Raw genomic sequence first — 27,347 nt, 5'->3', positions numbered from 1 at the left:
CTATCCGTAAGTAATGTGATGAAGAACAAAAAATAGCATTGCTTCTCATATTCAGCTCTCCGGCTTTCAGATATCTGGAACTACTAACCTGTCTACGATGTGTCATCGCGATACCTTTACTTGACAAGTCCTGAAATGAACTAGTATGTTGACGTAAACATCTGAACGCAATGACCAGGACGGAAGAAGGAAGTGAAGGTGAAAATACCTTAATGAAACTGCTGGCGATCCCACTGCTGAGACGGCTGGGTAGATTCTGCATTAAATTATTTATTATTATTGACGAATAAGGTTGACAAGAGCGACGAAGGCGAACTTTGCGCAGGGAGCTAGTGTGATATATGAATTATGTTTATGGGAAAGCGCAATAGTGCCACCTACTCTAGGAAAAGCTAAACGATACTTCGCAGGTGTTCAAATTGGCAATTACAACCACTATTTTAATGCAGGATCCTAACGGGATTGTACCTAGAATAGACAGATACAGGTTTCGATTGAAAGCAAAAACTACTATGACCGCATGCAAGATACTCAGTGCCATGTATGGAGGACACGTTTTTTGCGATTGTTGACTGACTAGCCATTCGATTGGTGTCAATTGCAGAAAGATACACGGACGCAGCATCAGCACTGTCTGCAGGTACTTTTGAGATGAACTTGTTTCTCAACGAAAGTGTTGATTCTGCCTACAACCCGAAGCTCTTCATGGTCTCCATGATTGATTCTGCTGAAACCATCTCGTGAGCTATTAAAACATGCCAATATGTATTCCTCGTGGGAATTGTTTTGCTTTCGAGACCACTCAGCATCCATCGTTGTGGCCATGCTCACGGATCTGAAATAATTCCGACGCATAAGGAACTCGTGTGATCCGTGCGATCTGCTTCCATATCACCATTACGTCCATCGCGATTCGAGGCGGCGGTAATAGCAAAAACGATAGTCTTGCATCCATTCCAGGTTGCAATGTTGACAGAGCATTAGCCGTTTTTATGTGAGATTTGCAGACCTTTAAGGAAATGTTTTGATTTCGATGTAAGTCACGTAGCAAGCGTAGTTTACTTTTAGCCGGACAACGTACGGACAACATTATTATTTAATATGTTACTTGAATTATTTATTATGTGCCATTTGAAAGTACACTCGCTTATTGTGAATGAGACTACGTAATAGTGTGAACAAGTTTTATTGAGTGTAGTCCGAGTGAAGATGATTTAATGTTTTGGTTATATAAATGTATCTAAAAGCATTGCAGCGCATCGTGAATTGAATTTAGAAGCAATGGTTGAATCCTTCAAGCGCACGCACTATACAGAGGTATACACCCCTCATGGCAACCGAATTGGATACCATTTGTTAAACCAAATCACTTCTCACATCAAACCGTCTGCTATTCCCAATTTCGGGGAAAAATTATTCTAAATGACGGACCCATCCCCCATCGGAAGACCTAAAAACGATATCATCAAATACATCTTTTCCAAATTATCTCTGAAATCCAAAACTCCAACGAAAGACGCAAAACCAAACCGCATCCTCCATCCCATCTGCATACATTTAAATACGAGATGGAGACCCTCAAAAACAACAAAAAGACACTCAACCCTTCGAGTCCTTCTACTCTCTATCTCAGTAAAATTTATTTAGGTACAACGGATGGGATGAACTTTAACTTTTCCTTTTAATAAATCTCAGCATAGTCCTGGCACATCCCCCGAGGTTATCTTCTCTGAGCGCTCTTTTCGTCGGTCACCGTGTGTTTGTCCTTCGCTTTTTCGATTTGAATATTTTATTTCGTTGTTTTGTCTGCCTTCGTAAATTGCGATGAATATTAAAATGCCATCCAGCGGAGGAATATTCTGTGTTTGAATTACTTTTGGAATAAATAAATTTTCAATTTGGTAAATGACGGAATGATTGTTTTAAGATGGTCTTCCCGGCGGGTATTGTTTTATTGACAGGGGATTTAATAAAGGTCAGTCGGATGAAATTCCTAGAGGTCTAGTGAAGGCGATTTTAATATCACGCTTACAATTCATAATATTTATATTTCAGATTTCATTTTAATTAAAACTTGTTGTTGTTGTCTACTTAAGTTAATTGAGGTAAAATTATTATTCACTAGTCAATTTCGAGCTTTCTGAAAGAACCATCTATCCCAAATAGATCACTGGGGGTCACGGGTGCGCCTCTCCTTTTGCTCTCATCAGTCCTGTACTTCGCATCTTGGATAAACCATTTCTCATCAGAAAGATACATCTCCATGTAGTTACCTGCAATAAAAATGTTTCAACTTTTATTAAGTAATCAATTTGCAAATATTACAAATCAGAAATTTTATCAGATAGATATAAGTAGAAAATGAATAAAAATTGTTCCTGAAACTATATTCCTTCAGGGTGCACACGCCCAAATGGAGAAGAAATCTCGCAAACTATTGCGACTGGCAAGGCGGGAATGACAAGTCCAAACTGCTGCGCTGCTCCTGTTCCAAAAAGAATCTCAATGGAGATTGTTGAAACTGGGCTATGGAGATAGCCCGAGGATGAGTCCAGTCAGCTACCCTTGCCAGAGGTAAAATGGAAAGGCTTATCCGGCGCGGCAATTATGAAGCGCATACAGTCTTCAACCTTCCTTTAAAAAAACGTCGGCAAAGGTGTAAAAAAGGGTAAAAGGGATCTGGTTCCCTTTGCGAAAGGACTTAAACTATTGTGATCACTTATATGGGTTTAGTCCATGGTTTAAAGACTACCCTGATTGGCTGGAGACGACCAAGAGGGGAAGCTATCACAAAACCTAAAAAAAGTTGACGAAATGTCCTGAAGCTCTACCGAAGTGTTCCGTCGAGAGCTTCGTCGATATAACTGTCTGAAGACAGATACGAATAGTGAAGCAACAAAGGAAAAGATAAGGAAACGGAGAAGGACTAGAAAGTCAGACGAAAAACAAGACCTTCGTGGCGAGGTCCGCTAAAAGATCATCAAACCAGACAGTGGAAATGTATGAAATGTATGAACGGAGAATGACGGAGTTTTCATCGAAATAGGTCCGAGATCAACCGACAAAGGTACATTCTGTGAGACTGTCACGGAGCAATTTGGAAAGAGGGCTTCGGTTTCTAGCCTAGACCTTCTTGGAAATGCCAGACGGCCTTAACGAAAACACCGATATGGGAGAGGAAATTAAACGGGATAGGTATAACCTCTGCAGGTTCTCAAGGACAATAACTCGCTGTGTAGGAAGTCGCCGAATGATACTCACAAAAATTTCTTAACATCGAAAAATTCAAAATTGGTTGAATAGTATGTAGGATGCGGATGCGGGTACCTCCTAACAAGAGGAGAGAGATTTGACAGGAGAGCCACAGATTTGCAATCAACATGCACCAAGTTGCGAAGGTAAAGTTGGCCCAGTACTAATCGGTGAAGGGTAGCAGAACGAAGAGTCTGGCCGTCTGAGTTCGCGACGACGGCCCAAGTTAGAAAGAATGGTTTTGCGTGAATTCGATGTTTAGGGATAACATTTTCCATCGTCTATCTAATACTGAATGAACGATACCGGACTTTTAACAAAGGTTCCAAGTAGTTAAAGCTATCGCTTGGCGTGCACCAACCTGGCGTTCTCCCTGCGTTGATGATGGACATGAGGTTCCTGAGGGTTTTGAAAGAGGAAAAGCCGCACTGGGCACTGGGGGAGGATAGTAATGAACGTGATAAAGACACCCTACTGGATTCCACTACTCGGGGCCGGGGCTCGGTGGACGGCGGAAATCGCCGAGTTGTGGAAGTACTGTCATAAGCTCTGTCATTTGACAGACTATAAACCCGTTAAAACGCGACTCCGCGATAAATAAAGGTTAAACTACGATAGGTACCATGAACGTGGTTATAAACTGGTCATCCAAAAAAATCGTTCTCTACGGAAATCTTGCCTGTTTGTCGAATATATGAACTGCATCGTATGGGCATTGTTCAGGTTGATGTTAAAAGCGTAGAAGGATTGCCCCCTTTTTACCATGGAAAAGGGAATCCTTGCCGTGAAAATGAAAAAGACGTCAGAACCTAGTTAGTTAGTTTAGTTAACTGGGGGGAGCCGCAACTCCAAGCACTCAGGCCCATTGTACTACCCCGTAAGTTGCCTATTCAATGGCTTCCCGCCTACGGTGTTCGCAGGCTTTAGCGAATCTTAAAACATTCTCCAGAGGCAGAGAGTGTGCAGATCGTCTGAGATCTGAGGATGCCGGACAGCTGCATAAAAATTGCAGGGCCGTCTCCTCCTCCTCCTCACATTGGCTGCACACAGCCGAAACCACTACCCCAATCTTTTCCATATGTATGTCAGAACCTAACTGATGACCCACCATCGATCGGAGCTACCGTTCGGCGCATGATCAGCAGTCTGTGCTTCTGTCTGCATATCGACTGGTTTATATTTAGCTCAATCGGGAAGATGCTCCAACATCTCATCAGGGGTATATTCACTGAATTGATATTTGGTACCAGGGACTAACCTACAGCAACACGATTTTAGAGGACGGGGATTTACTGTGCAAACTGACATGGAGATCTTGGATGGAAATCATCGAGTTGTGGAGTACAGCCGCCGACGTCAACATTTAATGTTGCTAACCACGCTTGATGGGAAAAATACCTGCAATTCCATAAGACGGGTAGAAATGATAGATACACTATAAAATTTTCAATTTACCGATGTGACCTTTGCGGATATGGAAGATGGGGGGAGACTCTCGCAACGGTCAATACTATTATTGGAAATCTGGAACGTTTCATATGATAAACTTCTAGAAGTCACCATGCAGAAGAGTCCCACTGCGTACGTTAACGTAGATAATGTTACGTTACTTGTTTCCGAACCCAGAGTTTAACAAGCGTAAATCCGACTTGACATATTGATTCGACATAGTAGAGGTAATAGACAAATGCATACATATATTTACGTTTAAAGCCAACAATTGTAGTTTGGAGGCAGCTATCCCTTGTCAATTAATTTTAGACTAGCCTCTAAGTAGCTAACAAAAATCTAGTCTCTAACTCGTAGTAGAGGCAATTATAGATTCAAAGCCAATGATTTAGTTCCCTTCACTGACGTCTGCCCTGAAAATCAGCTTTTCCGATCAAACCAAAGCAGCGACAGACAAGACTGCAGCAGAAGTTTTCAAGTTCCCAGTTATAAATCGGCAAATGGCAAATGTTGGGAGTCCCAATTCTGTTTTTTCATGAGTCCGCCAAAAAGGACCATCCTGCTCAATGGAGAGGACGTATAGGCTGATGCGTTCAAAGAGAAAGAGTATCGTAAACATCTTGCCCAAGTACAAAGACAAAGATCTTGGCGAATGGCCTCTGCCTACCTTACTCTGCAATGGCGAATGCGATACTGATCCCATTGCCATAATTGTTAAGAAACGCAATACCATCTACAATCGCAATGTAGACGGCTCAACGGGGAAGGATTCTCGTGAAGAATGGCAAAATACAATAAATGAATGGCAAATCTCTTAAGAAAACGCGTCAAAAAAAAAACTTAGCTGGATCCTCAGTCTTACCTGCACAAATTGGTAACCGCGATACTCTCACTATATATTCTGCAATGGGATGGTGGACGATACCGAACACATGTTTTTCTTTTTTGTTTGCAGAAGATGGGATAAAATCTGTCAGCAACAGAGAGATGTTGAGAGTGCCGACAGGTAGAGTTCTGTTGCGGATCTCCGCTTTTTTGAGAGCTCGGCCAGTGGAAGGACCCGATGGCAAGGGATTTTTTGAACATTCAAACACACACCAGCCGACGTTTTACAAACAAGCAAAATGAAGAGAAGGAGTCAACAATCAGGTACAAAAGAACGATGAACCATTTTGAAAGCAGGAGGAAGCAATTACTAGTAAACGACGGAGGTTCGGCCAAGATTGAGGCAAAAAAGGCCGGAAAAACATGAAGATTCTTCTGAGGCTATAGTGAGAGATTTATAAATCTCTCAAGAATGGGTGCTATGTCCGCAAACACACACATAGACAATGGTAAAGAGGCATCTCAGTTTAATAAAGCTAACGGAGCATGTAAGCAAAATTCAGAAGAATATCAAGAAAACCTCCTGGTGGAAGCTAACGGTGTTTGATGAGAAGAAGGTTAAAAGTTGCTGTAGCCAACTGAAAGGTTAACCCCAATGTATGCGCAAAGAAATTCGATCTTCATACAGTGCAAGGTCGTAGAAAGGGTCACATCTATTGATCGATTATTTGCGTTGCATATCGGGAACCAACAGGAAAAGTAACCTATAGTAGTTCACCACCACACTAAGAGTGTCCGAAACATTGATGTCAGAGACTTCGAATCCTTTTAGCCAGAGACATATTATGAAAATCCGGGCTAAGGGTGAAAATTATACCCACTTATTCTCCACTTTATAAGTTGAAATTTCTAGTCCGTTCCCCTGGAAAACTCTAGACCCGGGGAAATCTCCCCTTTGCAGCCACTTTCGTAAGACCCACTTTTAGCAATCAAGTTACGGCCCACGCATGAGACCGCATGAAACATTTTGAAGAAGAAATCTGTGGGAAACATGCTTTCCACTTCAGTGGAAAGGAGAGCACAGCAACTCACATAATGGGAGTAACTGAAAACCTGACATTGTCCTTCTAGAAAAAGAAAAAGGAAGGCTCGGCAGAAAGAAACTTCAGCCACAAAGGAGAGGGATTGCATGCTAAATCCTGATTGTCTCTCCGACACAAGAGAAAGAAAGAAAAGCTGGTCTAATAACATTATGTGAAAACGGTTCCATACGAACCTGGTGAAAGATGGGGATGAGGGAGATAGGGAAAAGCAAGCAAGCAAACTCTTCGGTCAACGGCGATTTTTGGGGTTGTGTCCCCTTCCAAAGTTGTTGATGCTCCCAGAGAGCAGGGCTTTAACGATACTTTAGTTAAGTGGATCGGCTGAAGCAAGTGTACATTACATAAAGTGTTCAAAAGAGGAGAGGTTGCCTCCTTTAGGATTGTAATTTTCAGCGAGAATATGATCACCACTCTTGTGATCGGGGATAATGAGGCACATCAAATAGAATGGGGTAAAAGGAGCCGAGGGCTCAATTGTGACCACAGTTGATAGTCGGGTTGAAGGATTTCATTAAAGATGGCAACTAGTTAAGAATGTGGTCGGCATTGCGCTCGCCCGTGATTATTACCCTAATTTAATACACGCAACGATTCACATCTGAGTTGACTGGTATCTGACATTCACTCACGATACTCTCTATTACCAGTGAGATTTGATCTGTAACTTTCCATTGCGAGAGCCTAGTACTCTGACCACTAAGCTAAAATTTACATCACATTAATTTTCTCTTTGCCAATTTCGTTGGTTGTCTCCATTCTCGCCAATCGAGAAAATTCTTGGGTGGATGAGAATCATCTGCTTCTTGAGCGATACTTCTTGAATCGGTTATAAGTGCTATCTCAGATCTGCCTTTCCCTCAATTAGCTGTCGACCGAAGCAACGAGTTAACTGGGAATATCAGAGCTCCAAATATCCCCTCAGCAGTGCGTGTTTTGAATAACTTCGCGAGTGTGTCGGACTCTCCCTTTGCCGCGAACCTGAAGGTCTTATTATATTTTCTTCCTGAGTATGAAGCTTTGTTTCCTCACATCCTACTGGCGAATTTTCAAGAGGGTTTCTTTCATTACTATATACATATTATGATATCCATGATCTCCCCCTTACTGAGGCAATAATCCCTGAGGTAAACCTTCATACAACTCCCCCCCCCCCCCCCCCCCCCCCAACTAGCTTCAGGTTTCTTTAGACTCAGGTTCTGTTCTTTCCTTCTTAACTAGTTTTTCGATTCAATGGAGACCAAAGCTGATATTGGTCGACTCATTATTCTGGTAAGGAATGTCCACCATCTCAACATTCAGCTGCATTTTTTTCTGTAGGGAGCTCTCGTTGAGCGTGTGCGTGTGATTTACCCATACAAAGGTTTGCCAGGTAGTCACTTTCGCTAGCCGTAGCCTGGTGATAGCCTTCCAATTTCTGACCTTCCAGATTTCATTCATCATCGAAAATTTGAGACATGTTATGCACCGGTACAGTTTTAATGTTGTTGCCTAACAACTGAACTAAACCCCCTTTTTAGGTATGTAGTTATGCTATTTTCGTTGGCCACCACTATGGCCAATTGCACAAAACGTAATCTAACTGCAATTTCTCGGGTTTCACTTGGCCATCAGCAATTGTCGGAGAGTCGGAGAGCAGGCAGCTGGACCATGTTTTCCAACCCAGCTAAAATAAAGGTTTAAGAAGTATATCTGCTATACACAAAAAACGTCGCCAGCCATAGTTAGCAAAAAGCTGCCTCCCAGCAATTCCATATAAGTGATTTGTCCGCAAGACGATTACGTTTTGCGGCTAGATTCCAGCAGCACTTACTAAAAAAAGGATCTGGAAATATAAAGCGCTTTTTTAGAAACTGAAGTCGAAATGTGGCTACCACTTTTTCGCACAGCAAGAATTTGAGTTCGAGGGGTACTTCTTAGCAATGTGTCCTTTATCCTCACAACTTTAGCTTTTGACCGTCTGATTAATACCCTTTTGCATGCTTCCGCGCAGTATTCATACATGAGTAAGGCCGTAGAAAGAAAATCAGTGCTCCCCCTATGCTGCTAGTGTTTGTCACTATGTCTAACCATGACAGGGGAAAACTTTGGTTCTGGCGGAAATTTCACCCCCTCCCCCTCGCTTCAGGCTTGGTTTTAAGGCACCTTTGCCAATCGATAAAAATGATCATAAGTAACACTTTTTATCTCGATGAGTTAAACCGGGGTCACCAATGTTTGATGCGTTGAAGAAGCTGGGCTGAAAAAACTCGGAGCAAAGGTCTACAAAATTTGATATTTACAACCAGAGTGTGCATAAAGATCGAAGATCCGCCTTCAATACTCTGGGGAAAACCAGGAAAAAAGCGGCTATCTACGTTAACAATAAAATAACTATCTGATATTCAATACATACTCGTAATTTCGGCTACAGTACCAGCATCGCCTCCATATTCCGCTGGTAGACAGCTTTGTGGTAAAAATTTGTAAACTGACTTAATATCCGAATGAAAATAAATCTAAAAAAAAATCAATTTTTAAAAATAAACCATAAAAATTCACAAAATAAAGCTCGTTATAATTTTCCTACCTGATTTGCTATTTTTGCTGGTAGAAAAGTCTTAGCTAATGCAACTAATGCATCTAAACCAACGGGAAAATTAATGAAATGGATACCCTTATGGCGGACAGGATAGGCGCCTTTGAAAAGTTCAGCTACTTTCCTGCAATAACCAGAGTACCAATAAGGATGTTGTCTTACACATTTCATAGATCGTAACTCACTTCAAAATTGGAACAGTAACTTGGGCGATATGTTTCCCGGTAAAGCCTTTCATATCCAAAAAAATGTTATATCCGCAAATATTAAAGTAATCGTCCTCTACGAAATTCCTATCGATAAGCATCAACGAATACTTCATGCAAGTGATGAATCCATGACGATTGACGTCATAGACGCCTGGCTTACAAAGTATAATACGCGATCCCTTGGGATGAGGTATAGGAAGTGGGCAAACCAAACTAAAATGAAAGAGGGGTTGATAAGTTACAGGCTGGCCAATGTATTCCCCGGAAATAAAATGGCAATTAAGAAAATATGTATATATGGCATTAACCAACTCCAGATCTGTTTTAAATCAATACTCACCCTTTGCTTATTAAATCAATGAACTCCGGATCAGTTGGATCCCTTTTCGTGAAGAATTCAGGAACAGCGGTTCGTAACGTGTAATATGATTCCAATTTTTCTTTACTTCGCTCCAAACTATGTTTGCATCCTCTCAGGAAACAAACTAAAAATTGGTCATCTGCAAAAAAAAACTAATTCAAAGAAATACCACGTATTTAACTTTAGAGATGCTTACCCGTTCTACTAATAAGATGCGGCTCCTTTTTGAGCCAATCTCTTAACACCCTCAAATCATCAGGAATTCTTTTTGGTACTTCATTTATTTCCTTTGCTGCCTTTTCGAGCAAGAACTGTGGCAGTGGTCTAATCTCGATTAAACTCATTGTAATCACTGCATAACCTAGGGGTAGAATAAGAACTGTTGAAATAACGTACTCTAGTTCTAAGTAAATGAAGCAAGGATACTAAAGGAAGTTGAGGTGTGAAAATGCTGGAAATTGGTGAAGCAAAACAATTAATTTGCCACAATTACTAATTTTTAGAAATCGGATTTGAAAAAATATCTTCAGCTATTTGATGTGAATTGAGTTAAATAAGAAAAGGCGAAGTGCGGCCGCGAGGACCATGTGGTAGTATACTAGGATCAATTCTCTCAAATTATTTGAGTATTTGATTTTCAAAAGCAATACGCCTACGCAAATCAAAGATGAGTTGGACGCTGTTTACAGGGGCTCTGCATCATCATTTACCATCGTGAAATTTTAGGCACCTGAATTCAAACGCGGCCGTACAAGCGTAAAAGACGATGAATGTTCATGACGTCCAAAAACTGCAACCACTGACGATATCACACTAAAGTTCACCAAATGATGTTAAACGACCGCCGAATCAAAGAGAGATAGCAGAGGCTATGAAAGAACGTGTCTGTGATATATTGAATGAAGATTTAGGGATGAGAAAGCTGTGCGCGCGTTGGGTCCATAGGGATCTGAGAATCGGAAGGCATCGCGAAAGCTAGATTCAGTTCTCCCAATGACTCTTCCAATGCTTTGTGCCCCCCACGTCCATTGTTTTCCCATAGATCTAATCGAATTAGTCTATGAGCCACTCTCATTGCAGTGAATAAACAATTCCAAGGACTGCAAATTGAGTAGTGCATTCAGAGCTGTGCCAGATGCGGTGCTCATGGCACCAGTGATACCCAGCACACAGTTCTTTGCAATGTGGCTAGTTTCACCTTAACCTACCACACTACGGATGCATAAGCGGAAATCGGCCTAATGATAGCATCATAGATCCACATTACTACCTGAGGCCTAAGTCCCCATGTCGAGGGAAAGGTCCGCCTACACAGCCCATAAGCTGTGAGAGCTCGTTGCATCTTTACCTCTACATGTTTGTTCCAAAGAAGTTTCTTGTCTAGAATAACTCCCAGATATTTCACTTCTTCGGAGAGTTGAAGGGTTGTACCCCTCGTCTCTAGAAGGCAAAGACCATTCAGTTTCCTCCCTTTTGTAAATAACACAATTTTGGTTTTATTTGGATTTACTGAAAGTCCATGCCTGAGCCACCAACTGTCAATCAAATCAACGACGCGTTGTGTATTTCTACACACCATTCCAAGATCTCGACCAACAGCCAGTACAACCATGTTATCCGCATAAGCTTGAACGTATATAGGCAGATTTTGCAGTTAGCATAGTAGTGAGTTGATCAGCATACTCGACAGAAGTGGCGATAGCACACCTCCATCAGGGCAGCCTTTCGTCGCTTCCGTTGTTAGGTAGCGATCAGCACCCACTTTAAGCACGCAGCAATCTCTGCGTTAGCATAGCGTAGATCCACGTCACAGAACTTTTGGCTGAGCGCACAGTCAAAAACCCCTTCAATGGCCACGAACACCCACATCGCGTACTCACCCTTCAGAGTTGCTTCCTTTATCTTAGAAACCAAAGAATGAAGAACGGACTCACAGGACTTTCCACGTTGGTAAGCATGTTGGTTTTCATTTAGGGGGTGCGACTTTAGCACCTTTTCGCGAATGTGACGCTCAACCAGTCTCTCAAGGCATTTCAGCGAAAATGATGTTAAGCTAATTTGCCTGAAGTTTTTTGGATTAGAATCGTCATCTTTCCCAGGCTTTGGTATGAAGACTGCCTTCACCTTCTGCCAAGAGGAAGGCACGTAGCCCAGAGTAAGGCATCCTCGAAAAATATTTCTTAGAAGTTTCTCTAAGTGCTCTATACCCTCCTTTAGCATCGCTGGTTAGGTGCCATACATATCAGGTGCTTTTTCATTGATAACAACCGTTCTCGCAGTGTCCCAATTCCTCTTTCAACAACTTCGTGTTAAAGGGTTTGCAGAAACCGCCAATTCTCTTCTTCCCGCTTCTGAGACCTGTTCTCCCGGGTGGTATACTTCCAAGAGAATCTATATAGACTCAACTCTGGACTTTATGAAACTACCATCCGGTTTTCTAAGAGAGTCCAACTTGGCCGAATCATGCTTATTAAGGACTCTGCACAACCTGGAAGTCTCCCTTTTACCTTCCAATTTCTCACAGTATGTTCTAAAAGAGTCTCGTTTCGAACGTTTACGAGCCTCTTATATTCACGCTGTGAGTTTCGGAAGCTTAGCCAGGCTTCATCTTTATTGCGTTTGCAAGCACGATTTAGAAGTCATCTGATTGATTTCCCGAGACTCTGCAGTTCTCGGTTCCACCATGGAACCGTTTTACCACTTTGACCTAGAGAAACACTACAAGCCTCTTCAAAGCACTCTAAAAGTGTGCGATTCAGAGTTTCCAATTGATCTTCTATCGCCAAAGAAGTCTTTAGTCGCCTAGGAAGCTCAACTTTGCCACCAAGAAGTTCATTGAATTTTGTCCAATCCGTTTTCCTAGGATTCCGTCTTTGCATTACAGGCTGTTCGTTTGTAATAGTTAGACTAAATTCTAAGTAACGGTGATCTGAGAATGAGACTTCATCTAGTGCTCTCCAGTTTCTAATCAATTCTAACAACTTTAAACTGCTGATTCGTAAAGTACTAATCGTACTAATTCAGTCGATACCGCGCATATATTCGGTGAAATAAAGCAGCTTCGTGATTTTTTTAGATGTGTGAAAGAAATGATCACTTTATAACCCCCGCGCTGCCCATCTTTTGCATGTATGACTACATGTGCAGTTCCCACCAAATTTCATGTCAATCGGTACCACCGTTTCTGAGAAAAGTGCGTGTGACAGATAGGCAGACATTGAACCGATTTGAATAAGGTTTTGTTTTATATAAAACCTTAAAAGAGTCAAAGATGATCCCAACCTTAAATATCTTGGCAGAAATGTCAGCAAGATCCGAAGGTCCCAGAAGACAACCTCATATTTGAGCCAGAAAAAATCCAGCTTGGGCATGATGGCTTTCATGTCCAAAGTGAGAACTCACTTAGGAAGAATGTACAGCCCCAAAAACATAAAATATGAATTGCTTTAAAAGAACAATTTGAACTGAAGAAGCTTGTTAAAGAAACCACCGTGCATTTGAGAAACTCAAACGGCCACAATAGGATTATAAGTTGTGGCAATGCGGAAATTATTGTCGACCGGCAAAGTTCGAATGGGATTGGTTATCTGTCATCTGAGAAGATTTCAATAAAGACGTGTTTAAGTGCTTCACGTTTGGCCACCATGCACCAGCGACGTTGATCAATCCAATTGATGCAGAAGGTGTGCGAAGAAAGGTCATATTGGCAAAAAATGCAATAAGTGTCCCAAATGAATATTGTGCAAAAGAAAGAATAATAATAATAATCGTTGGTGCAACAATCCAAATGGATAAGGACCTTGAAGTGTGTTAGAGCACTTCAATCAAGCACTTAACGGTACACTACAGGATTACAGTACCCTATAGGAGGCAATGTGGTCAACATGGCCCTCGCCCGAGATCATTACTCTAATTTGACTCAGGTACTCATTTATAGCTGACTCGAATGGTATCCGACGTCAAATGACGATCCAAATCCTACTGTCTCCAGTGAGATTTGAACCGCGATCTTTCGTACCACCTTGTGCTCTAACCTTCAGCTATCCGGACACAAAAAAAGAAGGGACGGAATAATCGGCACATCGCCGGAAGTGGAACCCAGAATTTAGGAACATGTTGACTGCACTAAAAAGTGGTCGGTGTTTTCAATGATTAGAAGTATTTGAGAGGTGTGAATGTGTTTTATTGATTCCTTGTTTTCTGGATCCTTAGTTACATATTAACATATTCGTTGAAAGGGAAGAACTTGGTGCACGTGAATAAACTTCGATGGTTGTGAACAAAAGGAACCATCTGAACAAATTATTTTGATTTATTATGGTTGGTTCTGCAAGTTTACATGGAAACGGAAGGAGATTATTCTGAGAAAAACATTGAGAGCGAGTTAGGTAATTATACTTTCAGATAACGCTTTATAATGTTGCATGTAAGCATTCTGTTCAAATAAAACCTAAAAGGATCGGACGTTGCAAATATTGAAATCCATCCAACTATCATAATAATCTGACGCATAAATAAAAGGAGCCTCGTTAGTTTCAATTCAATCTTGGTATTAGAACTCAAGACTAAAGGACGCCTAACCAATATCGTGGCTTGATTTCGAGTAAGAAATTAACGACTAAAACTTGGTAAGAAAATTTCTTTTTAAACGGACCGTCATATTCTAAGCGACAAAATTGTTTTAACAGAAAAAGGATCAAAAACCCACATAGCAGTATGGATACAGCTCCTCTGAAAATAAAAGGCAGAGACAAGTTATTAATTTAAAAAATGAAAATAATTAAACGTTTGGACGGAGGAGAAAGCCGCGCAAATTCCTGTTTCCTTACGATTAAAGGCATGTGCTATCAGATAGATAAAAAGGAATGCGGAAAAAATTCATCATATTAAGGCTGGCATTTCTTGACCAGGAAGTACCATAATAACAAAACACCGACCGTTTATTAGAGAAGACGGAAAACTTGCTGGATTCTAGACAACAACATAATAAAAGGGCTTGGGTAACTTCGGCGTTATTCACTGAATGGTTTAGAAATGAATTTTGTCCAGGAGTCAAAGAATACTGTACGAAGAAGAACTTAACGTACAAGGTTTTGCTATTAGTCGATAATGCTCCTGGACATCCTGCAACTCTCAACCAAAGCGATGACAGTGTGAAAGTGGTCTTCCGACCGCCAAATACTACTCCCTGCTGCAACCCATGGATCCAGGTGTAATTGCTACCTTTAAAGCGCCGCATTTTCAGACAATATAATAGCATTTGATAAAGATAGACAATTATCAATTAAAGAAATCTGGAAAAATTTTGATATTCTCAAGACAGTTGAAAATATCGAAGATTCTTGGAAATAGGTAACTAGTGGCACAATGAACAAAACCTGGCGTAAAATCTTGGTTGAGTCTCCTTCTGGCATTGATACCGACAGGTATTCAGAAGTCAACAGAGAAATTCTTGAGATTGCGAAAACTATAGGCTTTGACGAAATCAATGAAGAGGATATATTTGACGTAATTAATACTCCTGAAGGGCCACTTTTCAATGAAGAATTGCTGAATATTGTAACAGATGACATAGAATTGGTACAACATTTAGAGGAGGGAGGGAAAGAGTTTCCAACGAAAAAATTTTCCAAATTTTTGGAACACATTGAGAAGGCGTTGGAGTATTTGAAGGACGATCGAGACAATGCAAGAAGGCAGACGATGTTCTTTTCAATAAGTAACAGTGTTGAATGTTATCGGGAATTGTACAAATCAAGAACGCTTAAAGCAAGTCAGACAATTTCAACTAAATTTTTCAAACCGTCAACATCTGGGACAGCTGCTCAACTGCAAACCTCAGCAGGGATTCATCGTGGTTTGTCATCAAGTGATGAGGAGTTACTCATAAATATAATATTTTATAATATTTTCTAACGAATCCTTTTTACTTTGATAGTATGAACGAAAAACGTTTACATTTTTGTATGCATTTTGAATTCATTCTTAATAGGTGCCATATGCGAAATGTTAGTTTTGGTATTTCATAAGCAGCAAGTGACAAATAATGAAGAATTCTACTCTTCTTTACCCTTTGCTTCGACTTATAACGCACTTTCATGGAACCAATTAACGTGATAAGTCGAGGTAAGCCTGTAGTGTATTGAACGGCTCGAGGCTAAATCTCTGATAACGGGGAGATGTCTAATCAGTCGTCCGAAGGACCAAAAAAATATCCTTCACAGACCAACAATTTAATTCAATCATTCATCCAAAAAAGGTCAAGGACTCATGAGGAAGGAAGCCGGAGTCTTACTTCCTTTTTTCGCTTAGTTTCATAATTCTCAATTAGTTTCGCTAATTTTAAAAGAAACTTCACTGTTGTTTTTGCAATCAGCTTCGTCGGGATAAGGAATATTTTTTTTCAACAATGACGACTGCCTTTTTGCATGCTAGTCTGAAGATTTTTTCACTATCGGGTTTTTTTGAGTCAAGGGCATAAGACATAAGATTTCCGATAAAACTAAATTATAGTAGAATTCTTAACGAATTCTCTGACTTTAACAAAATGTTCGACATTGGGAACGGTCATCGCATATTGGTGGTTGCAAAAGTTTAACTGCCATGGTATGTCGTATACATTTGGTGGGAATTTCACTTTTTTATTGGAAATTTTCTAGAATTTCAAGTTTTTTTTTAGAAATTTCTGCTGTCCAAAAACTGAGAATGAAAATTCAGGGAACGAGTGAGATTTGGCGTGCTATTACGGCGGAAACTGATCTAAACAAGTCGGGAAACCGGAAGCTGGGCGCTTCAGGTATGAAAGGGTTTGTTTGCTTCTTGTGGGAGTATATTTGAGTGTAAAACTATCCCATTTGTATGTAGCCCGTTAAGAATATGCATTTAGCATGTCAGATTTAGTACTTCGGGTTGTAAATTTACACGGTAAAGCTAGCTTTGAGCTACTGTAACTTTGTTACTAATAGTATGATTCTGATTAATAATAATAATAATAATCTTTGCACAACAATCCATATTGGATCAGGGTCTTGAAGTGTGTTAGAGCACTTCATTCAAGACCGTAACGGTACACTACAGAACACTGTAGGAGATTATTACTCTGATTTGATTCAGGTACTCATTCACAGCTGAGTCGACTGGTATCCGACGTCAAATCACGATACAAATCCCACTGCCGCCGGCGAGATTTGAACCGCGACCTTTCGTACGACAGCCTGATTCTGATCAAACTTGGAGATAATGTGCTTCATATTATATTTTATACTACTACCAACTTTTATAACTCTGAAATAAACTTAAGGAGGGTTTTACTCAATTTTCCCAAAAATATGGTAATATACTATTATTAACTTAATTTGAACAGATATCGATATGGAGAGTATTTTGAGATCTGGGCACCATATAGAGGCAGCTTCACGATTTTTTCAGATTTTTCGGGTGGGTAGTTTCTGAGAATGGGTCCGTTAAAGAAATCATCACTTTCCGCCCCTCCCACCCCCGCCCCTTTAACAAATCTCAAAACTAAGACCGGCTTTGAAAAGTACTAATCAAGACATTTCATTTGATACCTCACATAACTATATTTGGGGAAAAAAAATTGTACACCCCCCTTTTAGATGTATGGGGACCGCCCCCCCCCTAAATCTCAACATAGAAGGATATCAATCACTGCATGTCTGGGGGTCCACAGTTCCCACCTTCTCACCAAATCGTGTCAATCGGTATAGCCGTTTCTGAGAAAAAAGCCTGTAACAGACAAACAGACAGACAGACGGTGAGACAGACAATGAACCGACTTTAATAAGGTTTTCTTTTGCAAACAAAACCTTAAAAAGATCCAATTGCGTGTCACTGAATTTTGTTTTATAGTGAAAATGCACTTAATTGAGACACATTTATACTTTCCAGATTATATGAACTTCACCTATATTAGTACTTTACGGATTTATTTTTACTATTTCGCAACTCACAGATATTTGGTCTTCAGCTTGTTCAGAATAGATACAATAAAACTATCTCACAGTAAAGAGGTTTTTATCAGTTTTTACGAAGTGAAAACCAAGTATACAATCAAAAGACTTACTCTGATTAACCTTTAAACCTAAACTAAATTATTTCATTGAATATTAAACGAATAGTAATGATATTTACTTGTTCACAGAATGTGGAGTATAAACGACACTGTGCCTGCTAATACTAGCGCTCAACCGGTTGCAATGAGAATCTTAGGTATTATCTTACCAGAACACAGAACACTTGAATCATCGAAGCACTTTCTTGTTATGATACCCCAGTAACCTCTATTCAGAAGCTTCACTAACAAATTGATGAAATAGTTGCAATCTGCCTGAATGTTTATAACAATATCACTCGCTCCCAAAATCTACAACTGATTGTGCGGAGTTTACCAGTTACGAGTAATTGGTGATTCTAGACTCCCTCAAGCCGAAGTCGTACAGGGTGTGATGATAAGAAATGGGCACTTTGCTTCCTTATAGTATGCACAGCATCAGAATATTGTTCTCATAATTTTAACCCTACGACACTGGAAAAGCATCTATTTTCTGAAAATACGGTCGAAATAAAAAGTTCTCGAGCGTTTCATCAGATCATAATTGAGACGGAACGTAGATTTCTGAACCAATTACGAATAATTAACGCGATTAAAAAATGAAACAAACTATATTTGCATATGTACCATATATCAAGATAGTAATTCAATTCATAATTAATGTTTGAGCAGTTGTAAATATCTTCAACTTAAAAATCTATGCAAAAAGCCCCTTCCCGCTCTTCCAACCTAAATCTCTACCCCAATTTTTTTGCAAACTAAGGTATTATGGAGGGAATCCCTTTAGTTCTGGAATTAAGGATAAATTTCATTCAAAAACTTACAATAACAGGTTAACGCTATCTCAAAATATAGTTTTTATGATAATTCTGTGGAAAAAATTATGTAACTTTAGTTGTAGTGGTAAATGACATCAAGATTAGCGATCTTCTTAGAAAACTGTTAAATCTGTCTAAACACAACTAGGGAATTCTGTGCAAAAATAAAATGAAATACAGGCGACTTCGAAAATTCAGATAATTATAATAAATCGGTATTCCCACACTTTTGGTATAGTAACACGATATTTACATTGAACACTTCCACAAAGTAATTCAGTTGTTATTTTATTTTATGATTAGAGACTATCTAGAAAAGTCAGTGGGTTAAGGCGTTGACCAAGTGGAACTAAAATCTGTTGTTGCTTGCATCCGATCGAATCGTGCGAAACTACTGATCATTAACCAAGATACTCACTGATAGAAGACATCTGTATTAACATACTTAAAAGCAATAATGGCACCAATATCCATAAATTGGCTACTAAATGCCAACCTGGGTGGATTTGTATTTTTGCAACAGATATTATACATAACGGAGTTGACATTCAACCATAAGGTTAAAATTCCGTATTTTGAACTTGAAATGATAATCATCTCCGAGTCAAAATAACGATAATGTGTGCAAAGTTCTCTGTAATTGACATCACATAAACCAGTCAAATCATGGGGAAAAATGGAGGCTGACTTGAAGCAACCTGAAATGATTACAACTGTCCGACAATTATTAGAGATGCGATATAAAACCTAGAAGACAATACCACTGCCTAATGGACCTGGCATTTACTATAATTACGAAGCTGGCTGGCAACGTGCAATTTTCGATGAAATATATACTCCGCAGAAATGCATATGAATTTGTGTGCACTGATCCATGTGATTTTCAAATCAAAGCAGGTATGGTTAGCAACGTGCTTATTCATTTTAATTTATGCATATCAAGAAGCCATACAAATATATTTACAGAAGACATTTTGTTGTTTTCAATGAAACTTGAAAATAGCCAGTAGTAAAGTTAGTCTAATTTCTAATATTGGGGCCAAAAAACAGTTATAGGCTGCTTATCACAGGGTTAATGAAATTCATCCTGCTATATGCGACTTCTTTCTTGGCAGGACCCTGAGGAGATGAATTTGGGATACGGTCCAATCGCGATGAACGGTATTCCGCCTACCATACGAATAATCCCTTTAGATCCAAATATCATCCACTGCAGGCTAAACTAGCACTTGGGAAAGCTAGGGATATCTACGGACACTACTAGCAAATTCTATCGAGAAAGAAATGAAACTTCAATACTCAATTATTCTGAGGCAATGCCCGGCATTATGCAAAGTAGGCTAACGCACCTAAATAATAAAATCTCTTAAGAGAAATTGCACTCCTAACAGAACTAGTCTGCTCTTTTACTGGTTATAGTGCACCTATTAACTAAAGTATTATATGTTAAGTAAGCCTATAACCGACTTGGGATCTGATATTAAATACTTTACAAAAGTGCCAAACATTGTCCCAAAATCTGTAGGGAGATTTCGTCACTCTCCACATAGAACCTGCAGACGATGTTCGTAGATATCCTTAAATTCCCTCTTGATAGTTTAGTTGGCAAAAACCAATGAGTATATGGCTTTAAACGGTCGATGTTGACGTTGACATCTCGTCCTCCCCTTCGGATCTTGAACACTCGCTTGCTGGGTTGCGCAATTGCTGAAAACGCCCCTTCGTATGATGGCTGTAAAATTATTTTAACAGTGTAAACTCTTATGAACACATGGCTATACGAATGTAATCTTTTCGGTATAAATAACGTTGGTCTAGTGTGCTGAGACATTGGCTTCGGTTGAATTTGTCGGATGTGTGCCCTAAATTTTTCAACGGATATCTCCGGGTCGGGTGTATCCAAATCTGTATACAGCAACTCTCCTGGCACTCGTAAGGTAGCTCCGTAGACTAGCTATGCGGCTGAACATCCAATGTCGAGTTTTAATGCTGCCATCAATGTAGGCCATACAAACCGTATCCGTATCTGTCCATAAGTGATTTTTCCGCTGGGGTGCGATAACCCGTGGATCAATTCGAAAATTTTTTGACGTAAGGCTCTTGCGATATACGATCGAGGAATTCCTGTTGAAAAACCATAATAAATCGCCCACGGTGATTTGTCTGTTCTTACACTGTGTAATTCTAACACTATATCTGATTTCAACAGTTCCTTCAACTCGCTGTCTGTCGATTGCGCCTGGTAAAATTCCTTTGACAAGGCATCTGCCACACAATTTTCTTCTGCTGCAATATATGGAATGTGTGCTCTCAGATGCTCCGTGAGCTCTTTTTCATTCGATGAAAATAAAACAAAGTCGTCGAGCAAAACTGAGTCCTTGTAGCACCACGTTCATGAAATGTTGAAAAGTTTAGACTCATTTCATAGCCCATACGTCATTTTCGTGAATTTGAATAGGTCAAATGAAGTTATTATTGCGGTTTTCTACACGTCCATTTCTTCCACCGGTATCTGGTGCCCGTACCAGTTCTGAAAAAATTACTCCGCCTTCAATGCTCATGATGTCGTGGATATGTGGGATAGGAGAACGATCGGATTTCGTTGCTAAGTCCTTCTCCGGTAACAGACTAACATACCGGCTAATCAAAAGTCTACAAATGGATTGTGCTAGCATTAGACCAAATTCCTACCTTGCAACTCTCAGTTTATCTGGTGTTAAATATCTTGGGGGCTCCGCGAGTGTAGAGATGTCACCTCCGCTAGTCTGTCGGGATACACTCTCTCCTCGTCGTACGGTAGATATTCGTATCTCCTTAGATAATGCTAATCCAATGTTGGCACTTGCGGAACGTTGCTTTACATAATCCACCGCGTTTTTTCTTTAGATCCACATAGATTCCGAGAAATGAGAGGAAGTCAGCTTCTATTATCGGCTGCTGCACCTCCACGATGCAAAAATTTCACGTCTAAGCTCGCTGAAGTCCCAGGTCTAACCTGATCAACTACAATTTGTACGATGGAATCGGTGTCGCGTTCGCTGCATATGTGATCGTATTAATTTTCTTCGCAAAACGGATATCTCCGCTCCTATGTCAACTAAATACCGACATCCTGTTTATCTGTCCATCACAAAAAGGTGACTCAAGTGATCGCCGCCAGTCCGAAAATACAATAATCCTCGAACCCTTGCACCTTCCGAATCGTGCGTGGTAGAAACATATTCGCTTTGTTCTTTTAGCTTGACCTTGGAAGGGTTCCATCGCCGCCCATTTGTCCTTTACGTTCTCGTCTTTTACTTCCCCGATCGCCTGCTCGCTTGTCAGTGCTTGGAGTCTGCCCGCTCATCGAGCCAATATTTCCAAATCTTGCTCCCCGCTGGCTACCACCCTCTCGGAGATCAGTGAAGATTTAATGTCTGATATCTACCCAGCAAGTAATTTATTTAATTCTGCTTCCCGGCTGTCCCCGAACAGATGAAACATACTCTCCTTTAATTGCGTATACGGGTTTTGCATGGGAGGACGTCGCACATAATCCGTCAGGAAAACTAGCGTCTGAGCATCTAAGTTTGCCAGCACTAATTGAAATTTTGCTGTTTTCGATGAAATTTTCGCCAGTGCGAAAGTTTACTCCATCTGCATGAACCATAATGCGACCCAATGTAGAGAAAAAGGCGGCAATTTCAACTGGCTCACCGCCTGGACACATATTATATTGATGACGCCGCTTTTGCGCCGTGGAACTCTTCGGTAGCCATCTTGACTCATGCAAACAAAATATATTTACTTGCCCGCCGTAGTGGTCACCAATTTGGGGATAACCAATCCGACGATTGAAAATTCGGGGACCCTAGCTAGGCCAGTAATAATTCACGGACAGCTCTAATAAATAACGATTTATTTTTACGTACTAATTGCACAATCAATGCATAACACAGTCTAAATCCGAGTCCGCTGTCAACCTGTTCCAATCCTCTTCACACCTCTTCACACCGATGGCGCCATGTCGTCATTGTTGCTGATCACCCAAACTACTCGACGCTACTAGTGCTACCACAAGTATTCCCAGTATGATCCTCCCCTTCGGTCACCTCCTTGTCCTGGTAGGGGAGCCTGTGGTAGTGAATATGGAAGCAATGGATTGTAACTCTCCAAATGATAAAGACTTGAATCCACCCGACACTTTGAGGAACCAGGCTGTGGCCGAAGCACGAATTTCGGGGGCCTCACCAGATTCATATTCAACCACGAAGAAATCTGGGAAAGACAAGCTCAATACTTCAGCGGAAAATGTACACTCAGTGTCAGAAAGGATAGTACAGCAACTGCCTTGATGAGGGGAACTGGAAATCTGACTACGACCGATCTGTCGGTGGCACTGCTGCTTAACTATTCCAGAAAACAGGAGAGGAAGGCTCGGCAGAAAGAAATTTCAATCGCAAAATAGAGGGAACTATAGGCTTGTTTGCCAGAACCTTCTCTTCCGCCTCTACCGAAAAAAAAGCGGAAGAAAAGGAAGTTCGTGATGTAGATGCAACTGGTCCAATTCCAATATATGGAAACAGATTCATGCAGTCCGGACACCGTAAACATCAATACCGACAGCAACGCAAAAAAAAAAACGAAGTTTCTTGAGAACATGAGCGTTACTAAACCACCAAGTGTTTGTGTCCTCCGCCGACGCAAGAATTAAGGAGTCAAATAGTGTATGTAGAATCGAGTAGCCTTGTACTCGTAATAGGTTGTGATGCAAAGGCTCAGCAGATTTGGTGGGGCAGTCGCAAATGCAATCCAAGAGGAGAGAAGCGGTTTGATTTTATCACTTCAGCTGGTCTGATGATCGCGAACGTATTGTGTGCCCCTACATTCGTGGGGCTAAGAAGAAGTGAAGCAATGCACCTAACAATCTGCACTTCAAAGTCGCTAGAGTTGATTAGAAACGAGCGAGTGCTAGATGAAGTCTCACTCTCAGATCATCGTTACTTCGAATTTAATCTGAATATTGCAGGCCAACAGTTTGTAACACAAAGGCCGAAACCTAAGAAAACGGATTGGACAAAGTTCAATCAACTTCTTGCAACAAAGTTGAGCTTCTTAGGCGACTAAGGATTGCTTTGGCGATAGAAGACCAATTGGAAACTCTGAACCGCACAATTTTGGAACACTTTGAAGAGGCTTGTCCTATATCCCAAAGCCAAAGTCGTAAAACGGTTCCATGGCGGAACCAAGAACTGCAAAAACTCGGGAAATCAACCAGAAGAATTCTGAATCCTGGTTGCAAAAGCAATAAAAATCAAGACTAGAAAAACTTCTGGAATTCAAAGCGTGAATACAAGAGGCTCGTAAAAAGTTCGAAACAAAACTCCTTTAGAGCATATTGTGAGGAACTGGAAGGTAAAAGGAGACTTCCAAGCTGTGCAGAGTCTTTAAAAAGAATAAAGCGGCCAAATTTTAATCTCATAGAAACCCGAATGGAACTTTCACGAAGTCCAGAGTTGAGTCTGTACCCGGATAATCCGAGGAACAGAAAAGCTGCCAATTGGGACCAAGTGGTTGCCAAGGGCACCTTATTATCGACTCACTAGCTATAGGACGGCCAAGTGCAGTGCAAGTGCAAATGTATCTTAAGTAATCCAATTACTTTTTATTTTAATAATCCGTTAAGTAATTAACACCACTTCTCATTTCAACAATCCTTATAAATATTTAAGATATTTTTAAGTTAACAATTCATATGTTGTTTTCATTAATGTACACTTAACATTCTTTTTAATTCAACGAACTCAAAAAGACTTTTCTGTTCAATTCCCAACTTGATATCTATAATTTGTGACAGGTCTCCTAAAACAAAATCATTCATCGCACACTTTTTTGAGATCTTCCACTCCCTTGGCGTGCCACGCAAAGTGGATAGATCCGCGCCATCTATTTGCTCGCACTCGCAACATTCGAAATAAATTTCGAATGCTGCGAATCCTGCCGCGCCACATATCTATCGATTATGCCCTATGCCCTGCTCTAAAATGAAGATTGACATTTTCTTATTGGAAAATTTTGATTACACAAAATTGCGCACGCAGCTTCGTTTTTGATTGCTACCCCATTTGCGCAGAGCACTTCGGTAGATACAGAATTACTCTCTGGGAAGCAATCCTCAGCTATGCCCAATTGTTTCTAGTCTCATTTAACTTTTTAAACGACCCAGAAAGGTGATTGACTTCAACTGTCCCAGGATATAACCATCAATAAGTAGTTTGAAAGAATCAATTCTGTTTTGGTCTGTTCTGTCTGGTTTTGATTTTTTCCAGATTGAGTATTAATTTGAGAGTGCCTCCACAACAATTTAGGATTTCTGTGCTCCTTTTGTTTCACACGTTGTTATGATTAGAAGATCATCAGCATGCTGGTGAATACTGAGACTGTTGAAAAGCCTGTTACGTAGAGAAACAGTGCAAAGATTAGGAAGAGTGGAACTTAAGACGTAGCCTTGAGGAGTGCCATTGTTGACGATAACTCTCAAATATCATCAAGATTTTCTGTCCCAGATATCTGAAAATGTAGACAAAGATTTCTGTTAGTTTCATTTTTTTGACAGCATGCGACCCAGAATATATACAGTCGATCCAAACTCTGAAAGGCACTTTGTGCAATCGAAATGTGCAGAAGAGCTTCATTTAGGCAGTAGGTGGCCACGAGCCCTTTCTTGTTCATGGCTGCTTTTAAGTAAGGACTCTGGTCCATCAAAAATACCACAAGTCTGGCCTTCACCATCGCGGTGAAAAGTGAAAAATTTTAAAAAAACATCAATGATCGAAATCAGTCGAAAATTTCCTAGGATTTTTAGATATTTTTTTCACGGCCTAAGCTACATTCAGTTTTAGGTAAAAGCTCTCAGGCATCCGTCACTTGAGGTTTGCGCCTTCCCGTTGGAAGGAGCCAGGCCTTCTCATGAACACCTAAAAATCTTTTACATTACCGAGTTGCTCACGAACATTTTCGTAACTAGAATAAAGTGCAGCCATATTGGCAGGAGAAATTTTAGTCAAAATGAAAAATGAACTTGAATCGCATTAGTCTGGATTAACTTGAAAATTATGTTCCCTTGGTTACTAAACCATACTGGAAAACTGCTCATTCTTTTTTTTCTTTTTCTTCAGCCTTTGTCCCGGTCACAAGCGGGGTCGGTTTCGCCATTTGGTTTTAACAAATGCTTGATCTGGATGCAATCTCGAGGCTTTTGAATCCCCATCCAGCGTATTAAACCACCATTGTTTTGGGCGGCCTTTTGGTCGCTTACCATCGACTTCGATACTCACACCAATATTGGCAAGTAAATTCTCCTTAACGCAAATTACGTGACCACCCCAGTGAAGACGCCACTCTCGTAGTTTTTCCACGATTAGTGAAACTCCATCGATCACAGATATCCTCATTTCGGATGTGATCAAAACGTGTCACGCCACTAGTCCAAAGCAACATCTTCGTCTCCATTACCGCAAGACGCCGTTCATTGTCTTTTATAGTCGGCCAACACTCAGAACCATAGAGAGCGATAGGACGGATGACATTGCGATAAATTTTAGATCTGAAACATTCTTTGATACGTTGATCTAAAGAACACCAGTTGTGGCACGCCACCTCATCCAGGTTGCGTTAATGCGTGAAGCAATTCCATAACGCAGTTCTCCATTGGCTGATAGCTTGACCCGAGGTATTTAAATCGCTCAGTTCTGGGCAGGTCACTGCCGTTGATAGTAATTGTGCCTGTTCCAGGAAGAACGGTCGTCAAAAATTCAGTTCTGTTTAAATTCAATCTGAGACCTTGTTGCATCGGGCGATCATTCCATTTATGGACAAGTTGGTAGAGATCATTTTTGTTATTGGATGCTAGGAAAACATCATCTGCATAAAGTAGTGTATAAGGCGCTGACGTTGTATGTTCCGTATGACGGTGTCCATAACAAGTACAAAGAAGAGTGGTGAGAGGGCACTTCCTTGATGAACACTAACAGAAACACGAAACGGTTTTGATACACCCGCCAGACTTTCGAACTTTACAATTGAACTCAGCGCACGAGTTCTTCTAGCACTGGGACAGTGTTGTCGTAGAGCATACCAGATGATTTCGTGTGGCACACGGTCAAATGCTTTCTCTAGATCCAGAAATGCAATGTAAAAAGGGGATTCTCACCATTTTCCTCCATGAGAGTGGAGCGTGTATTGCATCAGTAGTTCCACCGTTCTTGACAAATGTGGCTTGATTTACGATCATTTCAACGATTTCGAGAATACAGTTGTGAAAAATGCGTTCAAAAATCTCCATGGCATGGGAAAGTAACCAGATTGAACGGTAAGTTGAACATTCTGCTGGACTATCTTCCTTTTGCCATATTGGAACTGTGGAACTTTCTTGCTAGTCAGATGGTGTTTTGCCTTCCTAAATAACCCATTAAAGAATTTACCGAGCACAATGTTCTCTATCGCCATCCCGATTGTCCAGTTTATCGTATAGATTTTTGTAATGGACCGTTCGTGTGACAGCGATCGCTTTCTTTATTTTCTGGTTGGCATTCTTATAAATTTGCCAATTGGCGACCATTTTATCGTTTCCTTTTCACGAACCTTCATTTGGACATCGTGAGAGATCATTCCTTCTTTCTTCTTACAAAACCGCCATCATTTAA

General features: G+C 40.5%; 1 protein-coding gene across 4 annotated transcripts; it reads right to left on the bottom strand.

The window, feature by feature from the left end:
- Positions 1-1,621: 1,621 nt before the first annotated feature.
- LOC119654497 (alpha-tocopherol transfer protein-like) lies at positions 1,622-19,066 on the bottom strand. 4 transcript variants are annotated; one of them, XM_038059923.1, is made up of 7 exons: positions 18,917-19,066; positions 9,971-10,135; positions 9,754-9,913; positions 9,390-9,626; positions 9,196-9,328; positions 9,022-9,124; positions 1,622-2,273 (listed from the first exon to the last, which is right to left on the bottom strand). In XM_038059923.1, exons 2-7 carry the CDS (start codon positions 10,116-10,118, stop codon positions 2,122-2,124), a joined length of 933 nt encoding a protein of 310 aa, XP_037915851.1. In that variant the 5' UTR covers positions 10,119-10,135; positions 18,917-19,066; the 3' UTR covers positions 1,622-2,121. The 4 variants fall into 4 exon arrangements, with proteins under 4 accessions (XP_037915851.1, XP_037915850.1, XP_037915849.1 ...); XM_038059922.1 differs by lacking the exon at positions 18,917-19,066 and adding an exon at positions 17,926-18,245; XM_038059921.1 differs by lacking the exon at positions 18,917-19,066 and adding an exon at positions 18,016-18,245.
- Between the last annotated feature and the right edge of the window lie 8,281 nt (positions 19,067-27,347).

The sequence above is a fragment of the Hermetia illucens genome, chromosome 4 (assembly GCF_905115235.1).
Source record: "Hermetia illucens chromosome 4, iHerIll2.2.curated.20191125, whole genome shotgun sequence".
In the NCBI taxonomy this organism is placed as follows: Eukaryota; Metazoa; Arthropoda; class Insecta; order Diptera; family Stratiomyidae; genus Hermetia; species Hermetia illucens.
Note: the sequence above shows the minus strand (reverse complement) of the source record. Positions and strands in the feature narration are given on the sequence as shown.